A 26704-nucleotide genomic window follows, 5' to 3' on the forward strand; every position below is an offset into this window, starting at 1 on the left:
CACGCAGCACACCGAGTTCATACGGACTGCGCCTGCGCGGGACACCCAGGCCTGGGCGGGGCGTGCTCTCCGGCCAGCCTGAGCGCCTCCGCGCTTGCGCAGGTCGAGGGCGGCGGCTCAGGCTTCGGGTGGGCATCGTCCGTTCCTCCCTGGTGTAGCCTAGAATTCAGCGGAGAAACACGGCCGAGGTAGGTTTCTTAATGGACAGCTTAGAGAGCTGGACCGCAGGTGAGCCCGGACGTGCTAGGCACAAGGTCTGCCTTGCATGTGTGTATCTGTCGTCCGGAGGCCTCCGCCCCCTGTGGAGACGGAGAGTGCCCTCTCTATTCCAGCCTCACCCCTTCTCAGCAGCGCCCGCTCTCCCCTCTCCTTTGGTGGTGCCCCGCACTTCCCCAGTGCCTCTCCACTGACTCCCAGAGCCACGCCCTCCCAGGGCCACGCCCACCTACCTCTGTTTCCCCCCCCCGAGCCACGCCCCCCCAAGCCTCTAGACTCCTTTTGCCTCATCTACTTGACCTGGACCCTCCACCTCGTTATTTTCCTTCCTCTAGGCACCCACCTTATCCTGTTACCAAGCTTTTCACTGAAGATGTAATTGTGAAGTATTCGTAATTGTAATTATTACGAAGTGTGAAGTCCTGATCTAGAAGCACGGCATGCATTTAAACAAAGAATTTCTTACAATGGAAGTTAATCCCAGAGCCAGTAAGATGACACTGCCCCTGAAAAAGGAGAATTGAAGAGTAGGAGGGTGTCTGGGCATGCAGATTTCAATTCTGCCAGTGAACATGTCAAGTACTAGCCAAGGGATTTAAATTGGAGTTTAAGCTGTTGAGAGTTCCTTAAAAAAACGATAGTGAAGTATTGTAAGTAAAACAGGCTTCCAGGGAATAAAATTAAGGCCTAGCAGATTAAAGAAGGAAGCATACAGTATTTGAAGTTTTTAATTTTTAAAACCCCCTAAAGCAGCGGTTCTCAATCTGAGGGTTGCAGATCAGATATTTGCATTCCAATTCATAACAGTAGCAAAATTACAGTTGTGAGCTAACAATTTTATGGTTGGAGGTCACCACAACACGAGGAACTAGCTGCATTAAAGGGTCACAGCCTTAGGAAGGTTGAGAACCATTGCTCTAAAGAATTGTGATGATAAACTCCATTTCTGTGCTGTTCTTTACACATACATGGAACTGTAGAGCTGAAATGAATTTAATTATCAAGTATAACAAGCATTTTGTGTTTCTCTCTCTTTTTTTTCAAGTAGACGTGGAGGGGAAAATGCAATAACAAGGCAGCAGTTATGAGGCAGAATCTTACTGAGCTATGGAGACACCAGGTGACTGTCCCGGAAATGAGTCACAGGCCATCCCAGTCCTGGTACGTAAGAGCCATGTGTGTACAGAGAAACAAGTACCAGTTGCAGGTGTGATGTAGTTTTCTTTGTCTCTCAAGGTAGTGGCCAACAGGAGGATGCTTGAATTTAGAGAGCACTGAGGCAGGGGGATGAGCCTAATCCCTAGGTGCCATGCTAAGTGCTGTTATAAACACTTCAGGGAACTTTTTAGGATGCCTCAAATACCACAGTCCTCCAGTGTATACCGTGTTTAGTTGGTCTTAGGCATAGGACCAGGAAAAGGCTTAGTACTCCAGAAGATCCGTGTTTGCATGCTGTTTTTCGCCTTGGGTACGTATATACAGTTTGATTCATGTTACCAGAGGAAAGGTCTCCTTCAATTTTTAGGAATATTGATTATGTACAATTAACAAAATGAATATTCAAATAAAAATGCTTTTGCAAATCAAAGATTTTCATGTCTGTGGTGTCAGCTTCAGCATTTTCTTTCATTCTAATGATTTCCCATTCCTTGGGTTTTAATTTATTTAATTACTTAGCTTATTGAGACAAGGTCTTACTGTGTATCCCTGGCTGGTCTGGAACTGGTGTGGTCTTAACTCACGGAATTATGCCTGCCTCTGGCTCTTGAATCTGGAATTAAAGGTGTCTCCGTGCCCAGCTATTGGGTATGTATGTATGTATTGGGTATTTTTATGTGTAGGAATTTTATTTTTAGTTGGCTTATTTTGTTAATCATTTTTCCTTTTCAGCTGCAAAATGTTTTAATTCTGAGTGCCCAGTTTTTCTTTTGATAAATATAAATATTAAGACAATTACAAGATAATGTTGTTGAATATGTGTTGCGCAGAGATTAAAAAAAACATTTCATCATAGTTGCCTCAGAGCATACACACAAGTAAGATTAACACTGTAGTTAAACCCAGACCCGTTCCTTCTACTTCGAGAGGCAAACAACCGCTTTATGTATGCTTCTGCACCATCTGTACCTTTATGAACTTCTAAGGGTGTCCAGGCCAGCCAGAAATAAACACTGAGGACCTTTATCAATAAAACAATCAGAACAAAGGATCCCTGAACAAAGTGTGCGGTTGCTCTGTGTGTTTTCTTAGGCTTGTGTAGGTGGTATTGCTGTTTCTGCATCTACGTAATAGCATTTTGGCGTTTGGGCCCTGCTGCTGCTGCTGGGCCTCCTGCACATGCTCTGTCTGTATATCCCAGTTTTGTGTAGGTCGGCTGTGGTCCTGCCACTGTGCAGTGGGTTTACATCTCAAAGGACACTCAAGATGTGTTCACATTCACCTTCCCACGGTGCTGCAGTGAGGACCTGTCCCCATATCTGGTGCTTCAGGCTAGATTCCCAGTGGTAGCATTCTGGAGCTTTGCGGGTGGAAGGACCACATACATAGAGTTTCCAGGTGACTCCACAAGTTCACAGATCTTCAGTAGCCCATGATGGTGTCCTAGATAATACTTGAATTGTGGTCAGTTGGGTGGGTTAGAAATGGCTTCTTCTACTTGCCCCTGTGACTTGGGAGTCTTAGTGGTATTGCGACAAGCCTGTCAATCCTGCCCCCTAGCGAAGAATTTGTGTTTTCTCTTTTTTTCTGCACATCAGGGCTAAACAGTTTTCTCTTGTTAAAGAGTCAGTTTTTGTTGAATTTCTCTTTTGTTTTTTATTTGACTGCTGCTTTTATCTTTATTTTATTCTTTTAGGATCCAATCTTCTCATTTTGTGACATCTTGAGGTGGAAGACTGTATCACTGACTTTAAATATTTCTTCTTTAACTTGAGCTTGAAAGATGAACTTTGCCTTGAAATGTTCCTTTATCTGACCCTCATCCATTTAGATGTTCTGTGTTTTCATTATTGTTAAAATATTCTTAATGCGCCACAATGGAAATTAGAAAATTTCTAGACTATTGGAGTATCTTACTTGATTTCTAAATATTAGGGAATTATTTTATCTTAATTATTATTGATTTGTGCACATGCATATGCATGTATGGGCACGCAAATGCCGTGGTGTATATGTGCAGATCAGAGGACAACTTTCAAATAGTTTATCCTTCCTACCTTTTCACAGGATCTGGGGGTTGAACTCAGGTTATCTGACTTGTGTGGGAAGTCTCCCCTTATCTGCTGAGCCATCTTACTGGCCCCACATTTGGGAGCAGAATCTCCCAAATCTCTGTAATTGTAGCGTTTGAAATTTATTCCAGCCTGCTTTGTGGGCCTAGCTGTTTTTCATGAGTAATGTGTATGCCCTTTCAAAGACCATGTATTCTGCAGTTGGTATAGTATTCTGTCATTGTCAATAAGGTCAAATGGTTTTTGATCATCAATCTTTTTATGAGTGTGTGTGTATACATACATATATGTGTGTGTGCACATATGTGTGTGTGGAGGCCAGAGGGACAAGCTTGGGTGTCATCCTCAGGTATACCAGCTACCCACTTTGATGCAGGGTTTCTCATTGGCCTGGAGCTCAATGGTTAAGCCTGACCTGCTTCTTCCAGAGAACTCCAGGAATCCTGTGCCCTGAACACTGGGCTTGCATGTACATACTACTGCGCCTGGCATTTTTTATGTTGTTTGTGACATCTTTTTTTTTTTAGTGTCTGCCTTTTTTTTAAAATTCTGAATGTCTCACATAGACATGGCATTTTTTATTTTACCATATGTTTGTAACTGACAGTAAGATGATTTTTACTCATTTGATAAAAATTTCTCTAAATCACTAAACGATAGCAATTTTTTCTCAGTATTTTTTTTGTTCATCACTGAAGGAAGTCAAGACAGGAACTCAAACAGAGCAGGATTCCAGAAGCAGAGGCTGATGCGTAGGCCATGGAGGAGGGATTCTATGAGCAAGAGATATCGAGACCATGATTGGAAAAAAGTACAGAGACAACTAGCCAAACTAGTGGAAACGCATGAACTGTGGACCAATAGCTGAGGAGCCCCCTGGATAAGCAAGACAGTTGTTTAGCTTGAACTGTTTAGGGGGCCCCCAGACAGTGGGATTGGGACCTGTCCCTAGTGCATGAGCTGGGTTTTTGGAGCCTAGTGCCTTTGGTGAGACACTTTGCGCAGCCTTGGTGCAGGGAGGAGGGGCTTGGACCCACCTCAACAGTACCAGGCTCTGCTGACTCCCCCATGGGAGACCTTGCCTTGGAGGAGGTGGCAATGAGGGTTGGGTTGGGGGGGAAGGCTTGGAGGCGGGAGAAGGGAGGATGGGAATCTGTGGTTGGTATGTAAAATGAATAGAAAAATCTCTTAATAAAAAAAATATATGAGAAAAAAAAAAAGAAAGCAGGCTAAGCAAACCATGGGAAGCAAACCAGTAAGCAGCTCCCCTCCATGGCCTCTGCATCAGCCTCTGCTTCTGGGATCCTGCTCTGTTTGAGTGTCTGCCTTCTTATGGAGTATTTTAGTTAATTAACATTGAATGTAATGAGTGGTACAGTTTTATCATATAGCTATTTGTTTTCTGTTTGTTACATTTCTTATTTATATTTTTTCCCATTTCTGCCCAATTTTGGGTTAATAAGACAATTGGTATAACTTTATGTATTGTATTTATTGGTTTGCTAACTATACCTTTTAAACATTGCCTTAGTCATTCTCCAGAGAGTTGTCCTGCACATTCTTAACCCATTCTAGACTTTCTACTTTACAGTATACAAAGCTTACACGTTAGTTGTATTTTCCAGTTTCCAATCCAGGGTAACGTACATGAGTTCACATGTGCTGTGAACCCCAGAAGTGATGATCACTTCTGGCGTGACACTGAGAAAGGTTTGTAGTGAAGTATGAGAAGTGGTTTCCTGCATTCTTAGTTTCCACGTAGGCTCATTCCCTTCAGCCTCAACAGCCTGTTTCAGTGGTTAGCAGCATGAATTTATTGTGATTCATTATGACAACCTTGGTTTGAATGAAAACATGTTTTGCTTTAATTTCTTCAACACAGGGACTCATGTTATAGCCTGGCCTGGAACTCACTGTGTAGACCAGCCTGACCTTGAGTTCACATAGCTCTGCCTGCCTCTGCCTCCTGAGTGCTGGGATTAAATTTGTCCACCACAATGCCTAGCTCTTGCCTTCGTTTTTGAAGATAGTTTATATTCTTTCCCATAGAGGACCGTGTTTCCTTGTCTTCTGCCCATTATGTTGGGTGTGCCACTCTATTGTCCTCTGCCTTATTCCTTTAAGACAAGGCCTGTCACTGAACTGGGGGGTAAGGTGGCAGCCAGTAAGCTGTAGTGATCCACTCTCTTCCCTCCCTGCAGGGCTGGGGTTACAGGTGCCTGTGGCCACACCTGGCTTTTTATGTGGTTGTTGGTTTCCAAACTCAGGCCCTCATATATATACCAGACATCTTGCTCACTGAGGCATTTCTCTTGCTCTTGGCCTGACTCTGAGTTTACAAATTATAAACAAAATAAGTAGAAGAGAAATCTATTTGGAAAAACATTTGCCCAGGATCTCCGAGATCTGTATTATAAAAAGAGTTCATTCAATCTCATGGGGGTTTGATAGGGAAACAAAATATCTAAAGGATAGAATAAGTAAGTATATCTTTTACAGAAGATCAGACTCAAGCAGCAATCAGAGTATATAAGTGAAACCCAGAAGACAAAAGCCCTGAGAATGTGATGGAAAAAGAATTGAAAGTAAATAGAATCCTTTTGCGTCAGTTTCTGGCATGAGTGGAAACATTGGTGATGACTGGTTGCCAAGTGTTGAGGCAGAGGGCACCCCACTTCTCAAAGTAGGCAGTGGTGGGCCCTCAATTGGAAGAGTATGACATCTTGAAAAAGGTTTACCCATTGAGCCTGGTGGTCTGTACCCAGGAATAAAGTCTTTGTATAAGGATATACATGCACAAACTTTTTGTGGTATTTTTTTTATGGTGGTAGAAAATGATACCAAGAAAAAGAAGATGGCCGAAGAGTCTAGCAGAATTCAGTGTTTTATGAAAACATTAGAGTTTTGTACAAGACATTGTATAAGAAAAGTAAACTGCAAAAAAAAAGTGGGGGAGAATGTAAGGTATTCACAAAAAAGCTATGTTGAAAGGGAAACATTTTCTTAAAGAAAGGAGAGAGGTAAGGATAGAGGGAGAATGAGAAAGAGAGAGGGAAGAGATGGGAGGGAGGGAGGGAGGGATGGAGGGAGGAAGGAAAGGAGGCTCACATGCACTTGTGACTGAGCCTAGAGCAGGTCCCAAGGGTTATTTAATAGGGATTATTAGAAAGTGTGACACGATGGGTGGAGGGCAAGCCAGCAGAAAACATACTATACCATGGCAAGTCGTGGTGCTACAATACGGAAATGCCAGGAGTACAGATAGCAATTAGCAAAATTAAAACAGGGCCAATAAATGCATAGAGAGTTGTGAATGGCCACACTAAGGTAGGTGAGTGGAAATGCAAAATGCTAACTGTCACCCATCAAATTGGCAGGGATAAAGTGATCGGTTTCTATTATTTCTATTATTATTTCTATTATTAATGAGGGGAATTAATCCTTATGATTGGTGGAGCAAGTCTCACTTTGTATAGCCCTGGCAGCATTTGGTGATGTGGTGAAAGTCTTGGGCAGGGTGTGGTGATGCACACCTCTAATCCTGGCACATTGGAGGCAGAGACAGACACTTGAGGCCAGCCTGTTCTACACAATGATTTCCAGGCCAGCCTGGTCTACACAGTGAGCCCCTGTCTCAAAATAACAAGAAACAAACAAAAAACCCCAGACAACAAGGAAAAAATGATGGTCTTGGCCAGTTTTACAGTCCTGGAATTTATTCTCAGGAATTCCTCAGGTACATGCAGGATGATTTGTGTTTAAGAAAATTAATAATTGACAGTAGAAGAAACTGAAAGGAGTCTGAATATTCAAATGTAGGAGATTGGATAAGTAAGTTCTGATAATTCATAGATTGGAGTATTACACAGTAACCAGAAATGTGATGGTTTTGTTCTCCATTAGGTACATCCACACAGGTAAAGCTACATCCTTGACTGATACAGAAAACAATTTCTGCATGAGTCAGAGTGAAGCAAAGTGAGTGAGTGAGTTTACTAAACACACATAAGGGAAAGTGCATACTTTAGATAAAGCACTGGCACTTTGAGAGAGGAACAGGTGATCATTTGGACTTTTAAAGTCACATTGTTTAAAGGGTGTAATTTATGAGGAAGTTTAAGGAGTTTAAAAATTGAGTAGAGTTAAAAAAAAGAGACATGAACTGGCTTACTTATTTTTCTTAGAAGAGTTTTTGTTTGTGATTGGAACCATAAGGTGGCTTTATGAGGCACACTTTATAATTATGGTTGATGGAAATGTACTGATATGGTTAAACTTAAAGGCCATGAACATTCAGGTCCTAAGTAAGCATAGCTTGCTGTTTTTAACATCATCATTTGAGAAGATAAACATTATCTGTTAATCTGCTAGGTAGTTTTGATTTTGTTGGTTGTATTGAAGTTACTTTGTCTTTTTTAAAAGTTCCTTTATTTTTATTTCATGTATACAGGTGTTTTACGTACATGAATGTGTGTGTGTGTACCACATACATGCAGTGTCTACAGAGGCTAGAAGGTCTCAGATGTCTTGGGACTGGAGTTACAGATGGTTGTGAGCCATCATGTGGGTGCTGGGAATTGAACTTGGATCCTTTGGAAGAGCAGCCAGTGCTCTTAACCACTGAGCCATCTCCCCAGTCCTGTATTGAAGTTCCTGACTCTCAGCCAGATTTTGGTGTGAGGGCCTTCTTTTCCTTCCCACACCTCCCTAATATCCCATTTTCCAGGCCTGCTTTAATGGGAAACAATGCGTATGGCCTCAGTAGTGTTGATTTCAGTATGTTCTATGTAGGATGTGGTGCTGGGTGCTTCTGAATCAGGAAGGATAAATAGCAGTGTATTCATTGTTATTTCTCACCTGGAATGAGGTTACAAGATACCTTTTATTCTCTGTTTTGTATTTTTATACATTGCTTAAGTAGATTACTCCTTTGTTTAGGCTAGGGTATACATATCGGGACAAGATTACATCATTAGGCTACAATATTTGTTTTAGACCCTGCCACCTTCAGTCTCAGTCTCTCTCTAGGTTTATTTGCTTATGTATATTGGTATTTTGTGTGCACACCAGAAGAGGGCATCAGATCCCATGGGACTACAGTTATGGATGGTTGTGAGCCTCCATGTGGTTGCTGAGAATTGAACTCAGGACCTCTGGAGGAGAAGTTAGTGCTCTTAACTGCTGAGCCATCTCTCCAGTCCCCAGTCTATGTCTTTAAGGCGTGTTTATTTTGATAGAAGGTGGCCATTGGGCACAGGACAGAGACTTCCTAAGTCTCAGCAGCATGGGTCTTAGCTGGGCTGTTTGTTGGTGAGATGAAGGCTTATACTTGTTTCCAGCACTTTCCATAGGCTCTTTCTGTCTGTCTAGTGTCATTGCTTGTAGGTCTGAAAAGGTCCCTGGTGTCTAGCATGCAATGGTATCTCCCTTACTAATGGAGTATCACTCTTGGAGAGCAGAACTAGTAAAACTAAAGACCAGCTCCCCTTTTTTGCTGCTTCTGTTGACATTCTCTGTAGGATGGAAGTCACCCTGTCTTACAGATACAAAGGTGGACTGGAGGTGACAACACTCAAGTATGCTAGTGAAGGTGACTCAGATGATTTGAATCACATGACTCTTGATTTGAGACAACCTGAATCACGTGATAGAGAGAGAAAGGCATACACAGACAACAAAGCTCACAATGCCGTACTTGGGTCTCTCCTTGGTGGTGGCAGGAGGAAGACCCTGTGGATTATGGTTGTGAGATGCAGCTCCTGCAGGACGGGGGACAGTTGCAGCTCCAGCTGCAGCCAGAGGAATTCGTGGCCATTGCAGACTATACTGCCACCGACGAGACTCAGGTATCTGTCATTACTCACTTTACCGTGACTTATGAATCTCAGCATATTTCACGGTAAAATTTATGTTCCCACAATTAAATGAGATCTGTGTGTGACTGTTCACTTCTTGGCCTAACAAACTTCCCCAGTAGGATACAAAGATGCCTGCAGAAGGATGGGGAAGTGTAAACAGATGACTCTCTCCTGTCTGCCAATTCCTGAATAACCACTCAGAGGCTTATATTAATTATAAATGCTTGGCTGGTAGCTCAGGCTTAGTAGTAACTAGCTCTTACACTTAAATTAATCCATAATTCTTATCTATGTAGAGCCACATGGCTTGTTACCTTTTCTCAGTATGGCATTCTCATCTTGCTTCCTCTGCATCTGGCTGGTGACTCTGACTCCGCCCTTCCTCTTCCCAGAATTCTCCTAGTCTGACTCTCACACTCAATCTCTTCCTGCTCAGCTATTGGTCAATCAGCTTTATTATTAACAATGAGCAACACACATTCACAGTGTACAGAAGGACATCCCACAGCAGGGAAGCATCTCCCTGCTTGGAAAACATGGTATAAAGCCCTGTTGGTCATAGGACAGCGAGGCTATTGTGTGTTCTTGAATTGTAGGAGCACATCTGTGGAGTCTCCTAACTGAATCAGCCACACATAGCTTCCTGCCTTAAAAAAAAAAAAGTGTTAAATAAGGGCTGGCAAGATAGCTCAATGGGTAAAGGTGCTGGCTGCAAAGACTAACAGCCTGAGCTGGGTCCCTGGAGCTTACCTGGTAGAGGGAACACTAACACACACACACACACACACACAAGTATATGTAGGGAAAGAATGTTGGTTAGATTGTATTCTTTCTGATGGAGGCCCCATACAACATTTTTATCTTGCTATTATTTTTTTGTAGGTTGTCGGTAATCACTGAGGTCATTGTGATTGGGTCACCAACAGTGGGACTTATTACCTAGTTATTGGTGAGATGCCAGTCAACTGGATTCCCTCTCGAATTATAACTTTTGTCTGTCTCGGTGACTGTTTTCCAGCTCAGTTTTTTGAGAGGAGAAAAAATTCTCATCCTGAGACAAACCACAGCTGATTGGTGGTGGGGTGAGCGTGCGGGCTGCTGTGGCTACATTCCTGCCAACCATCTTGGGAAACAGGTGGAGGAGTATGACCCAGAGGACACTTGGCAAGATGAGGAGTACTTTGACAGCTATGGAACTCTGGTATTGCTTTCCAAATTCTCTGTGGAGCTGGTGGGTCCTCCTAGTGTTCAGAGCAGAGATGCAGATCTTCCTGTCCATTTAGAGGCACCAGGGCCTTATTAAAACATTCGGCTCTGTCACCATGGAATGAACGCAGCTGTGCATGAGTGACACTTGATGTGAGTGTGCTTATGTATGGACAGAACACTACGTATGGACATAGACATCTGAAATTCATGTGCCTCTCACATATCTCAATACGTTTTTCTTCTCCTTAAAAGTAAAAATAATTTAAAAATGTAAAATCCCTTCTTTTGATGGCCTAATTGACCTGTGAGCTGTCATGTTCTGACTCTGGCTAAAAATATTATTAGAGCAAGAAATTCTGAACTTCCCTTCTCTCGGTGTTTAAAAAAAAGTAGTCTGTTTCACTTTAAAATTGAAATAGAAAAATTATGTAAATCAACCAACAGCAATACTATGTGAAGTCTTTTTATTCCCACTGTGAAGGTCAGTAACCCTGTGGCCAAGGTACAACCTTGCTTAAAATGAGATTAAAAACTAGCTACTTGTAAGGTGAATGTTACAGACCGGATGCTGCGTGGAAAAAGGAAGAGCTGGACTATTGCCTTAGTCACTTTTCTGTTGCTGTGAAAAGACACCATGAGTGAGGTAACTCATGAAAGAAAGCATTTAATTGGGGGCTTGCCTAGACATGCTATATTTCAAGACTAAATCTTTTTTTTTTTTTTTTTTTTTTTTTTTTGGTTTTTCGAGACAGGGTTTCTCTGTGTAGCTTTGCGCCTCTCCTGGAACTCACTTGGTAGCTCAGGCTGGCCTCGAACTCACAGAGATCCTCCTGCCTCTGCCTCCTGAGTGCTGGGATTAAAGGCGTGCGCCACCACCGCCCGGCTCAAGACTAAATCTTAAAACACTGTGTATGTCTATGATTAAAGCTTTTCATCCATGGGCTGGAGAGATGGCTCAGCTGGCAAGAGCACTGGCTGCTCTTCCAGAGGACCCGGATTTGATTCCCAATCTCTACATGGCTCACAACCACCTCTAATTCCAGTTCCAGGGACTCTGACACCTTCTTCTGGCCTCCTTGGGTACTAGGCATGGACATACATGCAGACAAAACATCCATACACATAAAATAATACAAACGAGTCCCCCCCCCCCCCCCCACACACACACAAACAAAACAAGAGAGCTTTCAGTCCCTTCAGGAAAGGTACGTGCCGAAAGAGACAAAGGCACTTCCGGCCTTTGGGCCCCCCAGCCCGCAGCAGCCGCTCAATTCCCTTTCAGCAGCGGTGTGTACTTAACGCGCTTGTTGTTAGAGCAGCTAGGATTCTGGGCTAAACTATGAAAACCTTAATGTGCAATTTATCCGTTGTTAAGAATAAGGTATTTTGCCTTAGTTTTTCCTATGTCCAGCTCCAGTTTTGGACCGATGCTGAATTTACCTCACATTGCATTTCTGGGGTCTCTTTCTGGACTCCCCGTTCATGCTTTTTCACAGCTCCGACCACCAGCACAGCTCTGTAAGGTCCGAGCTCCCATCTTTTGCATTTTCCTTGTAGTCTTGGGCATTTATGGCTTTGAGGTTCTTATCATTTCGTGCTTTTCTCCATGGCAAGCCTGGTACCATGGAGGTGGGCACGTAATTAAAAAGAAGCAATGGCTCTTATGTTGACCTCACCTCTCCTGGTGTGTAGGTCTTGTTTTGTGTTGCAGAGTTTTAAGGCGCTTATTGTACAGGTGTTCACTTTCTTACTAAGTTCATCTGTGGGTACGCTTGGTTCATTGTTACTGTTGGGTGATGGTCTTCATGACCGCCTGCCGTCCTGTCCAGCTGAGCCGGCTGGTGAAAGGAGGGCCCTGCATCTCTAGCTGTACTTACTCTTCTGTTTCCTTTGGTCGTTCTGTGCGTTTTGAAGTTCTGTTATTGTCCCTAAAAGTATTTAGAATCTGATGCCCATTTGATGAATCGTCTCTGTGTTCTTGGAACATTCTTCAGCCTGAAGTGTCTTGTCTGATGTCATTGCTGCCACTGCGGCTCCACCTGCTTTATTTTAGGATGTCACATTCTCCATCTTTTTGTTTTATATTTAAAGTGAGTTGCTTGTAGGCAGGAGAGTGGGTTTTGACTTTTTAATCCATGCAGACATCTTCCTGATGGAAGATAGACTGAGCTCTATCCCTTTGTATTCATTTTATGGTCATGTCATTGCGAGGAGCCATGGGGGCTACTGTTTGTGTTGGTGCCACTTGGCCATTGTCTGGGTGACCCCGGAGAGGCAGCAGCCCCAGTTCTGTGCTCATCCTGCTTCTTGTCTCCCTCCAGTGGTACTTCAAGGTTGGTTTTATAGTTTGGGTGTGTTGCAGTGGCTCAGCCTTGCCTGCAGCCAGGGTTCGTGCTAGCCTTCGAAGGGGCCTTCTCTGCTTCTTCGAGATCAGATGTTTTCCCACCTCAGAGTGTAGTAGGGGTGGCCAGAGCATTGTTGACCTCCCTCCACTGTCGTTTTAGTTCTTGCAAGGAATTAAGTGCTAAGCTTGAGTAAAGATTGGGGGGAGACCCTGTTGCCCCACTGACACCTGCTGTAATATGTCCAGTGTTTTCTCTTGATGGATACCTGGTGAGGATGCAAAGTCCTTCTGGCCTTGGGAATTATGTGTGGGGATGTTTGCTCTTCTCTTATATGTGGTCCACATTCATTTTCTGCTCGTCTGACTAACTTGGGGAAGAGTACACTGAAGGCCGAGAGGTGGTTCTGTTCTGATCCAGGACAATTCCAGAAACTTTGTTTCCTTTCACTATCCGCTGTTACTCTTGTTATCTCTTGGCATGTTTGATCTTTTGATTTTAGGGCCCATTTGTTGCTAATAATTTTAGAAATAGGGGTGGGTGTATGTGCCATGTTCCTGATTATCTGTGGTTCAGGTCCAGGCCCTTGCAGTGACTCCTGACATGTTGTTTTTAGAAACTTCATCTGGAAATGTTGGCTGACCAGCCTCGCACAACGAAATACCACAGTGTCATCCTGCAGAACAAGGAGTCCCTGAAGGACAAGGTCATCCTGGACGTGGGCTGTGGCACTGGGATCATCAGCCTCTTCTGTGCCCACCATGCACGGCCCAAGGCAGTAAGTGTGTCTGCCTCCATCTGTGCCCAGCTGTGGGCCATAGTGGTGGCTGGCTTGACAGGCGGCCACCATGTGGTTCGCTCTCAGGGTGATTTTTTTTTTTTTTGGCCTTTATATACCTGTGTGATTTAGGCTTGTGGGAGGGAAGTAGGCAGCTGGTCCATTTGTGGCTGAGACTGTGACATACTGTCCTGGCCACGAGCAATGTAAGTGGATCAAGACAGAACAGAAGTGACAGTGATTCTGTTAGTGGGACATTTGCGAGATGTTACTTTAGTTCACTATGGAAAAAGGTGGGTGCATATGACTGTGCTGGGCCGCATAGTTGACCTGCTGCAGTCCAGGCCTTTGGCTCTCTGGTGTAGACCTTTTTCTCCCACCTTTTAGGGACTATTTGGGCTGAGCTGTGCTATGGCCTCATGACCGCCTGACAAGGTGGTCAAAAGGCCAGTTTACAGTGATGACTGTACCTAGCCACTGCCCATCCAGGAGCAACATCCAGATTCTCTTCCAGTTCTCCCTTGAGCACCAGATGTGGTTGTCCCTGGGCCGGAGATTCTAACATACTCATTGTTTGTTGCTGTTCTGGGCACTTGTTTGGTGGTTACGGGTTGTATGTATTATGTGGGGGAGCCACCCGGTGGAGCTGAGCTTCCGCCCGCCTGCAGTTGTGTTTGTGTTTCACGGAGGAGGCTCAGGCAGGAGGCAGGACTCAGCAGTGCTGCTCTTTCCAGTATACTGTCCAGGCCACAGGGACGCTGTACGGCTTGGCACATCATAGGCCTCCGTTCACCATGCAGCGTTCTCTGTCATCTCTGTCATGTACCTGTGTGTGGGGTCAGGACACGTGCTAACAGGCGCCCTTACCGCCGCAGGTCTATGCTGTGGAGGCCAGTGAGATGGCACAGCACACAGGCCAGCTGGTCCTGCAGAACGGCTTTGCTGACACGATCACTGTGTTCCAGCAGAAGGTGGAAGATGTGGTGCTGCCCGAGAAGGTGGACGTGCTGGTGTCTGAGTGGATGGGGACCTGCCTGTTGGTAATACCTAGAATGTGGTGGTCTGTGGGTGGTGGGGATCTCATTTCTTCTAGACCTAGCACCCTGGGCCCATCTGAGGAATCTTTAAAAATCATAATTAATTTTTTTTTCTGAAGTGAGGTGTTGTTAATTTATTGAGTGATATTGGCTCTGTGTCTGGAGTCTTAAAAACAAAAACAAACACACAATCAAACACCATGAGACTTACGTCCAGAATGAATGTGACTCTCTTCTGGGCTCTCTGAATTACCTGCTCTTTCCTGGGGACTCTTCAGAAGTCCAGGACTGTTTCTTCAGTCACTAGTGTTTCCATCTTCCTGGCTCCGTTTGCTGTAGGCTAGCCCTGGCACTGTCTGTGGACTCTCATTGAGGCTGTCATGTCCCTAGGACTTCATGGAAGGACTGGGACGGACCTGGTTACTTGTTCACATATCGTTCAGGTCCCTCATCACTCATACCACCAGCCAAGTGCTATGTATATATAACTAAGTATCTATACGTCTTGTATATTAGGCAGGATCAGCAGTGGTTATGTGTTTATCCCTGTCATGCTCGGCTTGGCTTTGTGAAACCCAAGGCATTTTATGCTGTATCTCAGCCTGAAATTTAGCCTTTGTATTGAAGTTCAGAAAATTAATCTCTGGACAGTAATTTATGCCTCTGGCAAGATCCCCGTGAATAGAGTGGTTGGTGAGTGCTGCCCTGCTGCTCACGGTGCAGACAGAGGGAATGGCGTTGGACTTTGGACCGATTGGAGTTATTTTGTCAGAAGATGAAAGTATTTGGAGACTTGATGTCTATGAGATGTGCTGACCTGTTAATAACATCTGTAGATTCATACGATGGTGGAGAAAAAGATGGATGGTGCTGTTAACCCATGAAATGGGCATCAGCCTTCACCCTAAGAGCCGTGTTAATCCAGTAAATACTTGTTTACCACTTGCCTCAGGTGCGGGGGCAGGAAGAGGGTAGAGTAAGCCTGTGGCAGGAAGGTTCCTGCTACAGTCTAGCTTTCATTGGGGTTGGGCGGCAGGGGTGGGAGAGGAGGCATCTCAGAGGTCCAGAGACGTGGAGCCCAGTTCCCTACCAATGCTTGATCCAAAGATATGGAAACTATGTCTCATGTGCCTGCATGGAGGCTATGCTGGGAACCTGATGTATAGTCAGGGTCCAGGAAATGTTGATTTCTTCATGAGGGGGTATCAGGAGTCAGGGATTTCAATGGGATGTGATGAGGAGGCCATGCCTTGCAGCTGACTGGAGAGAGGAGGGCATGCTGGGGTCAGCTTGTGCACTAGGTGGGGGGGGGGGGCGTTTTTACGGTTTTGGTAGAGAACGGAGAATGCTTTTCTCAGCGCAGCAAGGGTGCAGCTGGAGGGGGCCAGTGAGTTTGTCAGCTGTAGGCGCAGCCACGCCTCGGGGAGGATTGGGGGATCTCTAAGGAGTCAGACTGTGTGCCGCTCAGCAGTGTAGACTGGTACAGTTCTTTAAAGCAGAATAAGCCAGGATATGTCAAGTTGTAAAATGTGTGTGTGTGTGTGTATCTTTAAATGAGGGTCTCGCAAAATGGCTTAGCTGGTAAAGGTTCTGCCATCAAGCCTGACGCCCTAAGTTTGATCCCTGGGACCCACACAGTCGAAGGAGAGAACCAGCTCCTTCAAGCCGTCCTCTGCCTGTATCCACACACAAATGCATACGTTAGTTTAAAAATTCTTTAAATAGGATTATTGTAGCTGGAATTTTCTTTGGGCCACCAACCAGCTCCCAAAGAAAGACACAGAGACTTATTAATTCTGAATGCTCAGCCTTAGTTTAGGCTTGTTCCACTAGCTCTTTCAACTTAATCTAACCTGTTTCTGTTCATCTATGTTTTGCCTTGGGCTTTTTTTTTTTTTTTAACCTTTCTTTCATTCTGTATATCCTACTTTCCTGCTTCCTTTATGTCTGACTGGCCCCTGGTGTCTCCCTGGTGTCTCTTTTTCTTTCTTCCTCCAGCTTAAACTCCTCCTCCTACTTACTCTCCCTGTCCAGAAGTCCCACCTATATCTCCTCCCTCACTATTGGCCATTCAGCTTTTTATTAGACCAATCAGGTGCCTTAGGCAGGCAAGGTGAAATAGCAAAACATTTTTACATAGTTAAACAAATACAACACATCTTTACATAGTTAAACAAATATTCCATAACATAAACAAATACAACACATCTTTACATAGTTAAACAAATGTTCTGCAAAAGATTATCATAGGAATAGATGTGATCAGGAATCTGTGTTCAGAAATGTTCATGATGGCTGTGTGTGATACATACATCTATAATCACAACACATGGGAGCTGGAAGCAGAAGGATGTGAGGTTAGATTGGACAATATTTACCAAAAAATGTTCAAATGAAAAAAATTACGAACAGTAGAAACAGTTATGACAAATCTATATGACAAAAAATATTTTAGAATTTTTTTTTAACTAATCTTAGCCAAATAACATGATTTAAAAAGACAGACTGTGTGCAAACTGCATTTACCTTTGCATCTTTGAGGTGTATAGAGCAGTGGCCTGGCTTCAACTCCAGATATGATGCAGGGAGCCCCTGACTGTCCTTCCCACTGCAGGGCAGGTGTGGGCAGATGCCAGGGAATGTTGCTCCGGACTGAGCTAAAGAACCTCTGAGCTGGCCCTGATTGAGCATTCTCCTTCAAGTCCCCTCTGGGTCCAGGGGTGAAGCAGCATAGGTAAAGTGGACCCGTTCCTCTGAAAGTTGCCATCTCCCACGGTTCACCAAGATGCAGTAGATAACCTAAATGAGCCTGGAGCAGTGCAAGCTGTGTTCAACAAAAACCCCTGTAGGCACACCTGTACAAGTTCTGATTATAATTAACTCACACTCTGAACAACCCATGTCCCTTCAGAGGCTTAATGGATATTCTGGGAAATCCTTACAAAGGAGCCACCACAAAGCACGTGATCCTGTGGACAATCCCAAAGAACTACCACTGAATGGAGGAGGCCAACCTTAAAAGGCTACTCCTCAGTGTGTGACTCCACTCAGATGACGAGGAGGGTTTCCTGAACTCCAGGGTGGGAGGGCATGGTCACCAGTAGATGCTTGTGTCAGTGGAGCTACTGCCTGTCCTGACATGGCTGCAGGCACACATCACATGGGTGCCCAAGTTCATATAGGCTGTATGCCATGACAGGGCAGTTCTGTCTGATAACGGAAAATAAAATTTAAAGACCATATCTCTGTTTTGTATGTGTGCATATTTGTAAATGCATGCGGAACAAAACTTGAAAATAATACCATTCCTTCAGGAGCTGGGTTTTCGTGTAATTTTAATTGTGTTTATTTTCCTAGATTGCATACATTCTAACGGTCTTTATTTTATTGTAACACTTGAGGAAATTTCTAAGAAAAGCCAGGCCTTCTGTTGTTTCCTATCTGTGACTGCGGAAGGTGGAGGGACCTCTGGCTTTAGCGTTCAGCCCCTGTCCTGACTCTCATTCCTGAGTTTGAATTGAGTTTAGGTACAAATGGAAGTCTGGTGTGTGTGTGTGTGTGTGTGTGTGTGTGTGTGTGTGTGTGTGTGTGTGTGTGTGTTGGTCCTACAGATTCATAAAGACGACAGGCTTCCTTGATGGACTTCCTGAGGGCTGGGGGTGAGGTAGGGTGGGAGAAGGTGAAACATCCGTTCTCCTAAGGCGACCATGGTTATGTGCTTGACCAGAGGGTTGTGAAAATGCTGGGAATACTCCACACGAACTAATTTTGTTTGTTAGGTCGAGCCATGCAGCACTGAGGGGCACTTTAAAATCTAGTGGTGTGGCTCCCGGTGCTGGTCTGGGACAAGTATAAGAATTTCTGTTGACTGTTAGCTCCCCTTGAATCCCAGTTCAGTGGGAAGTGACATGATTCCAACCCAGGCTGTGATACATACGTTAACAAAGTCATGAGAGTGTAGAATAAACCCCAAGTTCTCAAGTGTGGTTCACTGACCTGACTGAGAGACTTTGGGGGTAAAACTGAAATTCCACAATGTAGCATCCTGGCTGTGGTGTGTGAGCCCTCAGTGATGTGCTCACGTCCTTTCCTCCCGTGCAGTTTGAGTTCATGATCGAGTCCATCCTCTACGCCCGGGACGCCTGGTTAAAGGAGGATGGCGTCATCTGGCCAACCACAGCCGCACTGCACTTGGTGCCCTGCAGCGCTGAAAAGGACTACCACAGCAAGGTTCTCTTCTGGGACAACGCCTACGAGTTCAACCTCAGTGCACTCAAGTAGGTGTGCGTGACCGCTTGCAGGGTTGACCACTGTGTAGCTAGGCTCCTGGCAAGAGGAGAGGAGCTGGGTGGGCAGCCAGTTGATGAGGGTGCCACCTCTGCTTCTGAGAGATAGTCTCGCTAATCTGTGGGAGACAGTCTTTCCTCCTTCATGAATGTTGCACCTTATGCATCCTCCAGTGACCCAGAATGAACTCGGAAACATTGAGATTTGTCTTATTTCCATCTCCTTTGCCTTCCCTTGTGCACCCTCCTGACCCCTGAGATGGTTATGTGCGTGGGGAACCTGTTATAGGTGGGAAGTTATAGGTGCCTCCTTCCGCCTTCCCTCCAGTCTCAGTTCTGGCCGCAGTCTCAGTTCTTGTATTCCTGGAGGGGAATTCACATCAGGACACAGAGCAAGCAAGCAGTCAAGGGTTATTTTAGCCTATGCATAAATAAAAATGGGTAGTAACTGTACCCTCCTGGGCAGAGGATGGATTGAGCCAACTGGCAAGAGTAACAGGCTCCTCTAGTATCTGGATTGCCCACCCATGGGGTGGACTGAGGAGGTCTCTTTCCTAGATTAGATGGAGGATTTCTTAGGAGCCATCCTTACCCACAGTGTTATCTGTTATAATTAGATGCGTTAGATGCAAGAGCAGGTAAAAAAAGAGGCTGGGTGTGGTGGCACACGCCTTCAGTCTCAGCACTCAGGAAACAGGCGGATCTTTAGGAGTTTGAGGCCAGCCTGCTCTACATCGCAAGTTCCAGGCTAGCCAAAGCAACATAGTGAGACTGCACCCCCATCGTCCCCCAAAGAGTATGTACAAGGGTGTAACTTCCCATAAAGTTGAGAAGTTTACTAGAGGAAAGGGCAATGGTGTCTTTGCATGTGCTCATCACAGCATGCTGGGAATGGCTCTGTTTCCCCCATAATCCTGTTCTTCTTTCTTGGTCAGCTTGGCTATCTCATACTCAGCTGCAAGGGTCTTCTGCCTAGAGGGAGCAACATACTGCTAATGTGATTCACAGGACCCAGGACCAGTCCCAAGCTGGCAGCTAAACTTGGCATTGCTGCCTCAGTGGTTTAAAAGAGAATGGCCCCCATGGGCTCATATATTTGAATGTTTGGTCCCCAGTTAGTGGAACTGTTTGGAGAGGATTAGGAGGTGTGGCCTTGTAGGAGTATCTGTGGCCTTGTTGAAGGAGGTGTGTCATTGGGATGAATTTTGAGGTCTCAGAAGACTAGATTGTCTCACCCTCTCTTTGTCGGCTGCCTGCTGACCAGGATGTAAACACTTAGCTACCACTCCATTGCCATGCCTACCAGCTGCCATGCTCCCTGCGATGATGATCATGGATTAACCTTCTGAAACTGTAAGCAAGTCCCCAATTATATGATTCCTTTTATAAGATACCTTGGTCATGGCATTTCTCCATGGCAATAGAAGAGTAACTAAGGCATCATCCATGAGATCTGCTGGCTTTACAGGCATGAAGGATGCAAGAATAAAGAGGCTGTAGATTCTTCCTCCATAGTTTGAGAGAGCCACTGAAGCCAGGCAGTGTGTCGCAGGGGAGTCCCTACATGAAGGCCTTGGGGGCCATTGCATGAAGCTGTGAATGTGAAGCTTGGATTGCAGGGGAGACCCCAAGATGTTGGAAGTGCCAGAATGGTGAGATATCTGCCTAGTAGAGCTGCGTTTAGGGAGTGGAACCAGCCTGAGATATTTATATGTATTGCAGGCAGCAAAACTGGAGGGGTGAAGCCATCTAATCCCTTTGAAGTTAAAGTCTCAGATATTAGACATGGAGCTACAGGATTTTGGCATTTGCCCTGCTGCATTCTGGTGTTGCTTTGGTCCAGTATTTCTTCACCATGCTCTTTTTCTTCCCATTTGGAATGGTAATGGATATTCCTTGCCATTATTTTGGAAGCATGTAGTTGCTTTTTGATTTTGCAGGGATTTGCAATTGAGAGGTTATGTTGAGGCTCGGAAGGGACTTGGCCTTCAAATAGTGTTGGTACTCTGAAAGACTGCCAGGACTTCCGAAGTTGGACTAATTGCATTTTGTGTTATGATATGGCCATGAGCCTATGGGGGCCAGGAGTGGAATGTGGTTGTTTGAATGAGAAATGTCCCTCACAGGCTCTGGTATTTGAACATTTGCTCTCCAGTTGGTGGCACTGGAGTTAGGGAGATTTAGGAGGTGTGGCCTCATCAGAGGAATATGTCTCACTGGGGATGGGCTTTGGAAGATTATAGCCTTGCTCCACCTCCACTTACATTTGAAAATGTGGACTCCCAGTTTCCTGCTCTGCCTGCCACACATGCTACATGCTTCCCCACCATGTAGCATGGTGGACTCTTCACTCCTCTGGAACCATAAGCTCAAATCGGCTCCTTTTTTCCGTAAGTCATGCTTGGTCATGGTGTATTATCATAGCAACAGAAAAGTTATACAGCACCTGCCTCATAACTCATCCATTTTCTTTTAAACACAGGTTGTCTCTCTGTGAGCCAACCAGGGGAAGTGTTCCTGCTCCAGCCAGGGTAGAAACGTTCACAGATCATTTAGAGTTTGTCTGTGCTTGTATTAGCTTCAAGTCTGCTACAGGATGTTACCAGTAGCTCTAGCTGGCCCAGTCAGCTGTCAACTTCCTGTTTTCTCCACAGGTCCAGATGGCTGATGCTGGCAGAAGTGTAGTCTTTTGGTTGTTAAAATTGATAGTGCTTTTGCTCAAGGAAGCCAGAAGAGAAAGACAGAGAGTCCAGTAGATGCTGCTTAGGGAGTCAAATAGCCCTATCCCCAGTGTCTGTCTAGGGAAGTGAATAACAGAAGTCGTTAAATTGACAGATTTTAACAATGTTTACCTACCCAGTGCCCCAGAGAGAAGTGCATTTCCCTTACCTATCTTCGGAAGGTAAAGACTTTAAAAAGCCATGGTGGCGAACTGGGCATGGTGGCATACACCTAGCACCCTGGAGGCAGAGGCAGGCAGATCTCTGATCTCTGTTAGTTAGGGGCTAGCCTGGTCTACATAGCAAATTCTAGACCTGTCATGGCAGAGTTCTAGGCTAGTCTGGGCTACATAGCAAATTCCAGACCCTGTCTCAGAAAAACAGACAGACAGCCATGGTGGAACTATAGTAACTAAACAGTGCTGCCCTAGAAGAAGAAAAGCTGATGAGGAGGACTCAGGCAGATGAGCAGGACTCCAAGCAAGCAGAGTGCAGACAGCTTAGGATGATAAAGAAGGATCTGAGTTAGAAGGGGTGAGGACCAAGTCTTCACATTCCTCATTGATTAGCCCTTTGGAGGAGTATCTTTACTTTCTCCTTCACGCCAGCATTTAAAACTGTGATCTTTATTAAAAAGATTGGCTTGTTTGCTGTTTTAGGGAGTTACGGCTGTGCATAATTTAAAAACACTGCAGGTGCCAATCTGATATCACAGCGGGCCAGTGCAGGTGTGGTGGGGGGTGGCGGGCCAGTGCAGGTGTGGTGGGGGTGGTGGGCCAGTGCAGGTGTGGTGGGGGTGGCAGGCCAGTGCAGGTGTGGTGGGGGTGGTGGGCCAGTGCAGGTGTAGTGGGGGGGACGGGCCAGTGCAGGTGTGGTGGGGGTGGCGGGCCAGTGCAGGTGTGGTGGTTGGGGGGTGGGCCAGTGCAGGTGTGGTGGGGGGCGGGCCAGTGCAGGTGTGGTGGTGGGGGGTGGGCCAGTGCAGGTGTGGTGGGGGGCGGGCCAGTGCAGGTGTGGTGGGGGTGGCGAGCACCGGTGAGGGGAGTGTTGATGTGGGGGAGTGCATGCACAGGGAGAGTGGGAGTGGCTCTCAACACCTGTGGGTCCTGCTCTTTGCCTCTTGCTGCACTTCCTTAGCTACAACACACAGGGTTTCTTATTTGTTTTGTTTTTTGGTTTTTCTTCCTGAGATTGAGGCATGAACACCTGCTCCAGTCCCGCCAGTGTGCATGGATAATAGCTAGAAATTGGAGTATCTGTTGAGTTCTCTGTATAGTAGGAAGTCCACAGAAAGTATTCTGAGGTACAGGTAGCCACACTGCACGCGAAATCTCTGACTAGTCATGATTGGCTTCCGACTGTTCAGGTCCCTATGTTTGACATGATAAGGAAGAGCCATTGACTGGCAGGCTCTGAGGGCCAACTCGTGAGGCTCAGCAAGGCTGGACAGCCATGAGCTTTGCCAGCAGGGGATGATCTTCCAGGCAGGGCCTTCAGTGAACATTTATTACCCCCACTATATTTAGGCTAGGTCCTTGCCAATGCCTTGAGCCTTTCCTTTAACTTTCTTCATAGGTCTTTGGCAATCAAGGAGTTTTTTTCGAAGCCTAAGTCTAATCATATCTTGAAGCCAGAAGACTGTCTCTCTGAACCCTGCACTATCTTGCAGTTGGACATGAGAACTGTGCAGATCTCCGACCTGGAGGTGAGCGACTGACATGCAGCAAGTGTGTGTGTGTGTGTGTGTGTGTGTGTGTGTGTGTGTTTGGGGTGGTGTCTGAGTGATGACTGGTACATTAATAAATGAACCGTTATACTTCATTTGTTTTTGAAGTATTTTTCCTTCTTATGTTCTGTTTTGCCTTTGTCTTTCAGTGTTTTATATTTATATTTAATCTCTTTACTGTCTTTAGTTATTTTGACATTATATTTAGTGTTCTTGGCATCCTAAAAACCATACAAATTATATTCCATTTATTGTAGTACAGTAATTGAGTAACAAATTCTTTCAGCTGTTTACAGCCACTATCAATGACAAAATTCTTGACACATTTCCCATGGTTAGAGTTAGGTCCAGTGACTACTGTGTGGGTGTAGGAGTTTGGGATGGATGTGGTCAGTGGAACCCAAGCTATGTAACACTATCTGCGCAATCCAGGGTGGCTTGCTGGGTTGAGGTTAGGGTTGGGGTTGGGACTGGCATTTGCCTATGGCACCAACATATTATCCTATGTTTGGGTGCAGACCATGCGTGGTGAGCTGCGATTTGACATTCAAAAAGCTGGTACCCTGCATGGCTTCACAGCTTGGTTCAGTGTGCACTTCCAGAGCCTAGAGGAGGGCCAGCCTCAGCAAGTGCTCAGCACAGGCCCACTGCACCCGTAAGTGACCCTACTGGAGGGACTGGGGGAGGAGGTGGGGTAGGGCAGGGGGATAAGGAGTGGATGGAAACAGGTTAGTTCACTGTGTTCCAGGTACCCTTGGCCTGCCATGTGGGGTGGCTCTTGCCTCTGCTTTGGTTATCCTCTGTCAGAATATTAGACTTACTGAAAAGTGTCCCTAGTGTAGAAGTGCATCATAGACTTGGGGCTTTGCCCTGACCTCTCCTAGCCCCTCTTCTCCCAAGTGTGGATCAATGCTGTGCCTGGCCTGATGCCATCCAGCCTCTTACTCTTCTGTAATGGTGGTAGGTTGGACCAGTTGGGTGTGCCCTGCCCTCACCCCCGTGGCCCAGATCAGGGAGTGGGGAGAACGAACAGGAACATTGGAGGAGTGAGTAGAACCAAAGAGCAGCATGGGCTGTTTGGCCTGGCTTGATTGTATGTGCTACTGATTAACTATGGTGACCCAGCCAGGCATCAGCAGCCTAGAAAAGGGCACAGTGACAGAGTGGACTCCTGTCCTCTGGGCCAATATAGTCATTTGACCCTGGGCTTCCATCCAGCAGGCCACCCAGGTGAACCTTCCTCACCTTCTGCAACCTGAGCTATCTCTGTACTGCCTTTTCTGCTGCACCTGGAGCAGGGTGTCAGCCCCCTGTGTGGTGGTTTAGACCCTATAAAGACTTTGGATTATAGGGTCAGCTGTGGGAGGGCGGCACTGTGCCTTGTTGAACATGGGGTTAAGGTCCATATTCCTGGGTTCCTGGGCAGGACAGTCTGTCAGCACAGATGACCTTGTTGGGGCTGCCAGGTGAGACTTATAGGTGACTGTCCCTGTCTTACAGCACCACACACTGGAAGCAGACCTTGTTTATGATGGACGACCCCGTCCCAGTCCACACAGGAGACGTAGTCACGGGTTCTGTTGTGTTACAAAGAAATCCGGTGTGGAGAAGGCACATGTCCGTCTCTCTGAGCTGGGCTGTCACTTCTACACTTGACCCCACATCTCAAAGAGTAAGATATTTATTTGTAAAATCATGCATTGTAGGTGCTGGATCTCAAGGAGACCACTCTGGTGGTTACTAAGAACCGTGACAAATCGGTGTCCTCTGCCATGGTTGGCCTTGCCTATCTTGTATCATTATAATCTTCACACAGGACAAACGTGCTATTTTTAGATGTCTATAAAAATCTAAATCACGTTTCTCCTTTCATGTAATAGGAGGTTGGAGGTTTAAGAAGGTAAGTGTCAAATGCTCGTGTGGCACAGCTGGTCAGAGTCCTGCACCTGCCTGGGGCCACGACTTGTACTTTTCCTGAAAGAGACGTGTGTGAGGTGTGGAGGTGTGGAGGACCAAGTTTTCACATGTGGAATGACATGGGGTGTACAGAGTTGGGTGGGATGTCAGGCCTCAAGTTTCAAGGGCTACTGGAAATTGGAGCTCTGTTTTTGGATACAGGGTTAATGTGGGAGAGAAAAGAAAAACAATCAAATGGTTTTCTTTTGTGGTAATTTTATATTCAGTGTTAAAATTGTTTGTCATTTAAGGGTGCGCTCGGAATGCCATTCCATCCAGTGTTAAATTATGGTAAATTATTTGATTGACTTCTTTTTTTCTTCTGACTTTACAGGTTGGAGAAAAAGTCTTTCCAATCTGGAGGTGACAGTTAAGCCCTGCTTGGGAGCCATGGTCATGGTATGCATCTTGGTGGAAGAAGATGCACCTGGCCACCAGCTGTGACATCCATCCGCACCTGTCCCATGCTGACCCCCTTTCCACCTAGCAGGTGACACTGGGCCCTTCACAGATAAGCCTATGGGCTCACTCCTAGAGTTTCTCTTGTAGGCTGTGTATGTAGGTGTTCATCCTCTGGTGCCCATCACCTGCCAGTTGTGACAGTGTTCCCAGCTGGGAGTAGCTGTAGATCCCTCAGACACACATTTTAGCCTGTGTATCTGTGACTGTGATGTCCATATGCTGTGTCAGTGGTGTCCCTGAGGTCCTTGCCCAGCTGCTCCACCCGTGGACTGTGGCTTGCAGAGCTGTGCTCTTGATAGTTGAACCCCTGTGTCCCAGTGTAAGGACTGGTGGTGGCAGTGCGTGCAATGGGCTCTGCATGGGTAGCGCAGTGTGTAACATCGTATGGGTAAGTTATATGTGAGACATAGTACATGCTCAATAAATATTTTTTAATGAACAAATGTTCCATGTCCTGTTTCTAAGCATATACACTGTTTCTCATAAGTATGGTGTCATGGTTTGAGTGAAAATGACCCCCATAGCCCCATAGGTAGTGGTCCTATTGGGAGGTGTGGTCTTGTTGGAGCAGGTGTGGCCTTGTTGGAGGAAGTTTGTCACTGGGAGTGGACTTTGAGGTTTCAGATGCTCAAGTGAGGCCCAGGGTCACTCTCTCTTCCTGCTGCCGGCTGATCCAGATATAGAACTCTCAGATACCTCTCCAGCACCATGTCTGCCTGCCTGCCACCATGCTTCCTGTCATGCTGACAATGAACCAAATCTCAGAACTGTAAGCCAGTCTCAATTAAATGTTTTCTTTATAAGAGTTCCCGTGGTCATGGTGTCTCATCCCAGCAATAAAATCCTAACTAAGACACATAGGATTACACACTACCTATTGCCTCGTA

The 26704-nt window shown here is 45.7% G+C and overlaps 1 protein-coding gene across 1 annotated transcript; it reads left to right on the plus strand.

Moving 5' to 3' along the window:
• Window positions 1-53: 53 nt before the first annotated feature.
• Prmt2 (protein arginine methyltransferase 2) lies at window positions 54-26622 on the plus strand. The gene is made up of 11 exons (XM_052744653.1): window positions 54-188; window positions 1265-1377; window positions 9167-9292; window positions 10323-10505; window positions 13472-13633; window positions 14509-14673; window positions 18772-18947; window positions 23249-23378; window positions 23918-24054; window positions 24900-25071; window positions 25690-26622. The coding sequence occupies exons 2-11, from the start codon at window positions 1324-1326 to the stop codon at window positions 25720-25722; spliced, it is 1338 nt and encodes a 445-aa protein (XP_052600613.1). The 5' UTR covers window positions 54-188; window positions 1265-1323; the 3' UTR covers window positions 25723-26622.
• Window positions 26623-26704: the final 82 nt, after the last annotated feature.

The sequence above is a fragment of the Peromyscus californicus genome, unplaced genomic scaffold (assembly GCF_007827085.1).
Source record: "Peromyscus californicus insignis strain IS unplaced genomic scaffold, ASM782708v3 Scaffold_19__1_contigs__length_69161282, whole genome shotgun sequence".
NCBI classification, from domain to species: domain Eukaryota; kingdom Metazoa; phylum Chordata; class Mammalia; order Rodentia; family Cricetidae; genus Peromyscus; species Peromyscus californicus.